We start from the raw sequence: 7,578 nt of genomic DNA on the forward strand, positions 1-7,578 counted from the left end.
TTCATTTCTAATTTTATTTCGCTGTATTTAAAGCTCCATGGAACTTCAAATGCCATTTATTTTTATTTTATTTTAGCCATTTCAAATTTTTGTGGTACCTTTAAGCTTTCTACTTTATTGAATTTTATTTAATAATTTAAAATTCAAATGCTATAAATTTGATAGTTTTCTTATTGTTTTGTTGCACATTGTAGCCCTTTTTAAAGTGCAACTTTATCATAATGTTTAAAAACATTTTTTATTTTCTAACATCTTTTGAATACAATTAAATTACATTTTTTACCTTTATTTGACAAAAATGTTTAAGAACCAATTTTCATTTGCAAGCATGTCCTTTGTAAACAATTTAATTGAATTGAATTTATTTTAATTTAATTTAATATCTAAAAATAAATATCTGAAGCTAAGTTATACCTACCTTGATTTCATCGATCTCATCTGGAACTATTTTGTAGGCTGATATCACTCCTCCCAGTCTGTAGGAAGACAACAGTTAGTTGGATGTGTGTGCGTGTGCATGTGTGCGTGCACATGCGTGAGGTTTCTGTGAAGACTCACAGTGAAGGATCGTGGACCAGGTCCTTCAGGTTGACTCCACTCCGGTCCTCTGCCAGGTTCTTGAAGCAACTGTCACTGACTGAAGAAGAAACAAGCTCGTGTTACCGACGGAAACCAGCCGGCGGGAGGAAGGAGGGACTTTCAAAATAAAGCTACATGTCACATTCAAGAGGATGAGCCAATCAGGAGCAGTTTCTGCCCTCCAGGAAAGAAGACTGGAGGAGCTCTCTGTGCCCCCCAACATGATCAGTCCATGACGTGCGTTTGGTTTTTATGCATGTTGACCAAACAGACATTTGGCCTCATTCACCAACAACTCTTATCAACCCATTCGTTCTTTGTTTTTTTTAACTGTACATGTAACACACCTTGTAAAGATCAGGTTCAGGGTCCCCACATGCCAACACAACAGCTACAAACATCCATGTGTTCCAACATCCATCAGGCGGATCAGTGAGCGAGGACGACAGCGTTGGTTACGAATATTTCACCAGTTTGTGCAAAAATCAACGGAAACTAACTTGACAATCTTTATATGTTTTTATGGCATTTCCTTTAAGTTTGAGATATTATTTATCATCATAAAGGATTTTTTTTTTAATTGATTATTGATGTGCTGATTTTATTGTTTCTACTGGGAAGCGGCGGCCGAGCCACATTTCTCCCAGCAGAGAGAGAGAAAGAAATCTTAAAGCTGATTTACAAACTTTCTACAAAGATTTTGGATGAAAAAAACCCAAACTGAATCCTGAATTTGTTCTTAGCTGTGAACAAATCCTACGAACACTCAGGAGAACGTTTCCAAACATCTGACTGCGGCCTTTGTGTTTCTGCTGTCCGGTTCATTACAATAATAAAGTTACAGCAATGATTAAGTCTGATTTTTAATACATTTCTGCATTTTAGAGCTTTTGTTTTAAAACAAACTGAGGTGCTACAGATTATGTCTTTAAAAATAAGGACAATCAGGTTGCAGAACGCATCTGTATCATTATTTTCTGTTTTTAGCTTTATGTTTGTTTTTCCTCCTTTGTCTCACCGCTGTCCGTCCATCCGTCCAACATTTTTGGGGCGTTGACATGCAAATCAGGGCGAGCTGGTCCGTCCTTTTACCTTACCAGTACCCACCGGTCCCAGAGGAACCATGTGAACAGTTTCACTGTTTGTGATGAAGGAGTTTTTGTAAAAATGTGAGATTTATGTGATGATATTCATGAAAGAGTGTGATTGTTCAGATGCAGCTTTGCCGAGCCAAGCCGTGTCGGCATGACGCTTCCAGAGAGAAGAGGCTTCATCCTGCATCCCTTCCACACAGCCATACTGGTTCAGTCTTTTTCTAACTGGACTGGAGAGTCTGAGATGTCTTGCCTTCTCTCCAGTAACTTGGGCTGAATTTACGGAGACGTCTACGTCTGGAAGATTAAAAGCTGGTTTGAATGTTTTGCACTTGGGAATAAACTTCCTCTGTGTAGAATGACAAACTTTTGGATTTTTCCCAGCAGCAGGTGCTTCTCTGGGATCATTGCTGATGTCTTTCCTCCTTGGCATTTCGTTTAAAAGAACCCCCATAACACGTAATCTATGTATTTTATGCACTAATTCCTAAAACCTTCCATGAGTGTGTATTTCAGCGGAGCCTTCACAGATGTGCGAACTTCAGCATCTGCACCACAACGGCCCTCCGCCGTCGCAGATGATGTCTGCTGAAGCGTGCAGGGCTGTGGTTGGTCCGATGGCGGCGACATTTCCACTTCACAGAAGGCAGCGCAGCTTCCGGATCCTGCTTACAACACATCTCTCCACACATGATGGTTTTAACTTCATGCAACACCTCACTGATAACGATTCTCAGAAATGTTCATGGGTCCAAAAAGATTTCTGCGTCAGAATTCTGTGCACAGTTTTTGCAGCGCTGCCTGGGAGTGTGAACATTTCATATATTTGCTTTGCTCCTGGTGTAATCCTCCTGTTTTAATCTTATATGGAAAAGCCGTGGAGACAAACAGATTTCCTAAAATATTTCTATTTTAGGAAGGAAAATATCCCTCTTAAGCCTGACAAATGATGTCTTGTTCTTGTCTGCCTCTGCTGGTCACCTTCATCTTCCTGGTTTATGTTTGGTTTATATCGTCTAATTCAGAAGAAAACCAACGGAGGGGAAGTTTAGCAGGAGAAGAGACAAACTGGAATAATTATAAATAATAATGAAATTAAGTCAGAATTTCTCTTCTGGAGTTGTGAGAATCCGTACAAACTGATTTTCCTGTGTGTGTGTGTGTGTGTGTGTGTGTGTGTGTGTGTGTGCGCATAAGCATAAACTTTTACTTTTGCACATGAGCACCCTTAATTTCTTGATATATTTACAAAGAAAGGGGAAAATTGGTTCAACATCTAAAAGACAAGTCCAGTATGTGAGTCTGAACCAGTTAGTCCAGTTCTAAGTGGCTTAATGGTGAAGATTTGGTCCGAGCAGCCAGTCTGAACCCTCGTAGAGATGCTTTTCCATCAGGACCAGGTCTTCAGGCTTCTTGAAGGACTTTTCTTCAGATGTTTCTGGGTTTTTTTCCGTTCTCTGTCCAGATGATCCCACACTGCCACAGTGATGTTGAAGTCCACGTTCTGGGGTGGATCCATCCCTCCATCAGACCTGTTGCCACCAATCTGCAGTCCCGTTCTCATGTACTGTTGTTTTTGACAGGCACGTTTCCATGGAGACCATTTCTGATGAGGCTTCAGCGAACAGTAGATGGATCCACGGAAGGTCCAGATGTGTCTCTCAGGTCCTGGTTCAGGTCGTTGGTGGATTTTAGAGCCTGTTAGTAAACTTTAGGTAGTTTTTTTTTTTTATCCCGATTCTTCCTCTTCTGTCCAGTTTCTGAGATGTTTTCAGCTAACAGCTGTTTGGGAATCACTCTGTTACTGATAAAATCCTGTTTTTCCATCTGATCTTTGCTGGTTTTCACAGATAAATCTGAAGAAATGGGAATAAATTAAGTGTCTTTGTGACGGGCTGCTTGAAACAAAAAAATGTTCTGTTCTGTGTTTACATGACTGTCTCATCCCTTCAGCTAGGATCTCTTTCTGCTGGTTAAGTTTCTCTGAAAATGGTCCGTTTCCAGGACTGTAATTAAAGAAAAATGTAAAAATAAAAATAAAAATTTAAAAAAGAAGGCCTAAGAAAAACTTTGAAAGTCCTTCATGAAGCAGAAATATTAAACCAGACAATATGAGCAAATTGCAAAACAGTCTGGATGAGAAATGTAAAGGAAGACTGTAGAGGAAAAACCGTGCACATGTAGTTAATGCAGATTTAAACTGGTTTGCATGGTTCTGTGTCTGGGTTAGTGATGGCCTTTTGCACATCACGTGCATTGCAGATGTAAACCCAGCTCATTATTTTCACCACAAGATGCTCCTGCAACTGGTTAAGCAGAAACAATCAGTCCATGACCATTTATTTGGTGTCAAAACTCCACATAGAGAAGTTTAAATGTCTTCCAGAGCAGATCTGCAGACAGTCCAACACACACCATGATGCTGCGTCCATCAGCAGGGTTAGATGCTGCAACCTCCTCAACCATCAGCTGCTCTCCTTCTCCTCCTCCTCAGCATTATTCTCACGTCTCTCTGGGTTTAGCAGCGGTAGTGGGATGTCACACCGCTGGATACTGGTCCCAGTCCTCCTCTGCATGGCTCACAGCCGATCAGCTGAGCTAATCGGAGCAGCAGAAGTCATTTTGCATCGGCGCTAGATCCTGCCCTCGCATTTTAATAAAAATCTGTCATTAATGAGTGGACGCATATGTCGGCGTTAAATTAAACCAGACTGGATCCAAACGCCGTGAGATCAAGAACTGTTAAGGAAAGCAGCCTCCAGAGCGGCAACACATCGGATCTGCAAAGGGACATGAATTATGCAGCTCATGTAGGCTCGGCAGCGCAAGAAAATATCATGTTCAATGAGTCAAGTTCAAAACTCTTAGCGAGGCTGCACCGGAAAAGCAGCGGGTCTGATTTCAAAATACATGTATGAACTAACTGAAAAAGTGCCGCCAAAGACGGCACTCGCGCTTTATTTTGAAAGTCTGTACCGGAAGTTCCTGTCAATTCCCTCTAAATTGACGCTACGTAAAAAATACCTCAATATATCGATGTTTAGCCATAAAATCCAACACTAAACAAGACAACCAGCCTTCACGTGCAAATACATACATGTGTTATGTGTCAACAATTATTTTTAAAGAGTACGCCTACAAAAGAAATCCCACATCTGCCCGAGCTGTCAGAAAAGGCACGTTAACCGGTTAGCATAGTGGCTACGCTAAGCTAGCTCTGCAACGAAGACCGCTCGCATCGTGACACCGTCGCACGCAGTCATCCGACGACAAAACGGTGCACATCTGCACCGTTTTGAATCACTTCTAACCAAACGGTGTCCTTACCCGTCAGGATCCCCACGCGGGTCTGATGGTCGTGGTTGGTGAGCACCATCCCGTCCGCCGCCATGTTTACAACCTCTGTCTGCACGGTGACGGCACATGCATAGAAACTCTGGTGGTGGTGGTGTGCAGGCTGCAGGCTGCTTCTGCAAGCTGCAGGCTGCTGCTTCTGCAGGCTGCTGCTGCGCCTCTGGAGGACGACTGGGGTTTGTGCATGCGTGTGGGCGCGCGTGTTCCCGTGTCCTTTAGTGTGAGCGCCCTCCAGTTAGACTTTGGCTCCCAGATATAAACTAGAGCTCTAGAGTGGTTTTTGATGACATCCCGAGTGACCCTAAAGTATATTAGTTGGTGTCATTTTACACGAGGAGGCATGTAGCCTCATCACCAGTTAGATAGCAGGTGCACAAAAACCCATTTCCTTAAATGGTTTGCAAAATGCATCAAATCTTAAATATCCAATTTCAACCTTTATTTAACAAACCACAAGTGTAATTTGTCAGGTGAGGGTGTCAGGATTGGCTATAAAAGGATAATACATTAAAGACTTGGACGTTCTGGTGAATAACGATTTATTATGGCTGTGGTCATGGTCAAGTCTACCTGTCATTCAAGTAGGTCATGCTTGTTGCACTTTATACAGTCTGCAGGTGTGACTGGTGTACTGGTTTTACATTTTAGACTTCTGCGCTACTATATCAGGGATAGGCAACTCTGGTCCTCAAGTGCCACAGTCCTAACAGCAAATGTTAGTTGTGTTGCAGCAGAGAAACTCCTAACATTTGCAGGACTGGCACTCGAGGACCGGAGTTGCCTACGTCTGTACTATATCTTCTGCTGTTTTTTCTTTATGGCGTTACCTCTGGACTCCAGTAGGGGGAGTCACGCTCTTTTCCCCTCACTCATTACAGATGAGTGAGCAGGAAAACTGTGTGGTGTTATTATTCACTCTTCCCTTTCTCACCCTTTTTAAGGGCACAACATTTGGAGGCACCGCTGGGATGTTTGCCTGTAGGACAATCCCTGAACTACTAGTGGAATCCTCTTGGTGATCATCCCCCAAAACAACCCAAGTACCCAAGGGGGGCTCATAGCAAAGACAACATGGCAACTTTCAGGCAGTTATTGGTCAGTTGTATCCTGAACTGTGCACCAACTACTAGGGAGAAGCAAAAGTCGATTCAAGTCTGATAAGCACAGCTTTCATTGCTCCGGCCAACTTGAAGAAGGAAACATGGAGTCTGGAAGTGAGAAACTTCAGTTAGGATGGAGGATACGTAACTGGTAAAACCCGCAGCCAGCTGATTTCACATATCATAAAGTACATTGATTGTGATGAGTTAGCCAGCCTAGAAGATGAAGGCGTGTCTGATCTTCTGAATATTCAGGACATAATAAATAGCGTACAGCTCCACCAAAAAACAAGTGGATTGCAATCACAAACTGATGAAGAGGAGAGTCTCCAGAAAGAGATAGAAGCCCTGAAACTGTCATTAAAGGAGAAGGAAAAAGGTGTGCAGGACTTGATAAACAAAACCCTGAACCCCTCACCAAGTACTCCAGCTAAGTATGTGACACCTACACCACCTGACCCTTCTGTGTGGCGTAAAGATTTAAAATAGCTGGCCAGATCGGTGAGCCTGGTCAGAAAGATAGACTAACATTTTCTAGCCTGGCCAGACAAATTGAAAGTGGGCTCAACAAAGGCTACTTGGAGACATAAATTATTGACGCTGTGATCTGGGCTATCACACCAGGCCTGCAGTTAAGAAGTTACCGAGAGGGAAAGAGAACTTGACATTACCTGCCCTCCACAGAATTCTGAGATCCCATTACCAGGAGAGAGGTGCCACAGATTTATACAAACAACTCACCTCTGAGGTTCAATGTGGCAAAGAGTCTCCTCAGAACTTCCTGATAAGACCAATGGACCTGAGACAAAAGATTCTGTTTGCATCTCAGGAAGCTGAGTCAGGATTAAAATACGATCCAGCCCTTGTTCAAAGTTTATTTATGCACACAGTTTTGACTGGTTTACAGAATGACAACATTAAGAGTGACCTGCAGCCTTACCTCATGCAGCCTGACACTTCTGATGAACTCCTGCTGGAGAGACTCAATATTTCATGCACTAATGAGAAGGAGAGGCAGGACAAAAAGAAACATGCTGCCCCCCAATGGGCAACCAGTGTGAGTACAGTACAGGCAAATGAGAAGGTTGGGGAACATAAAACTAACGTCCAGCAAAGCATGACCCCTTTACCCTAGCTTTATTATCGGAAATGAAAGAAATGTGTTCTGAGATGGTACTACTTAAGGATCTTAGGGCTGAGGTTTCTCAAATAAGGGAGAGCATCCAAAGGACCACACCTGCACCTCCACTCTATCCCCCACCAAATCAGGAACAACAAAAGGCACCAGCCATTCACCCCGAGAGTCAAGTCTGCTTCCTACACCCCTCAGCCACATAACATGCCTTTTTATGTCCACCAGCAGCAAGCAACTGCACAGGAGTGCAAACCAGTGTATGGCCCAGGTCGAGTAAGAGAAACTGCTCAATTTCAGCAAAGATTTGCTCCACAGT

The 7,578-nt window shown here is 42.9% G+C and overlaps 1 protein-coding gene across 2 annotated transcripts in view; it reads right to left on the reverse strand.

The window, feature by feature from the left end:
* The window catches only part of gphna (gephyrin a), a 33,181-nt gene extending 28,063 nt beyond the window's left edge, over positions 1 to 5,118 (reverse strand). For both annotated transcript variants that reach the window (XM_079262118.1, XM_079262117.1), the window contains exons 1-3: positions 5,001 to 5,118; positions 559 to 637; positions 419 to 476 (exon numbers count right to left, since the gene is read on the reverse strand). In XM_079262118.1, the coding sequence (XP_079118244.1) occupies positions 419 to 476; positions 559 to 637; positions 5,001 to 5,064 (201 nt within the window). In that variant the 5' untranslated portion in view covers positions 5,065 to 5,118. The remainder of the gene's footprint in view (positions 1 to 418; positions 477 to 558; positions 638 to 5,000) is intronic.
* Positions 5,119 to 7,578: the final 2,460 nt, after the last annotated feature.

The sequence above is a fragment of the Telmatherina bonti genome (assembly GCF_933228915.1).
Source record: "Telmatherina bonti genome assembly, chromosome: 22".
In the NCBI taxonomy this organism is placed as follows: domain Eukaryota; kingdom Metazoa; phylum Chordata; class Actinopteri; order Atheriniformes; family Telmatherinidae; genus Telmatherina; species Telmatherina bonti.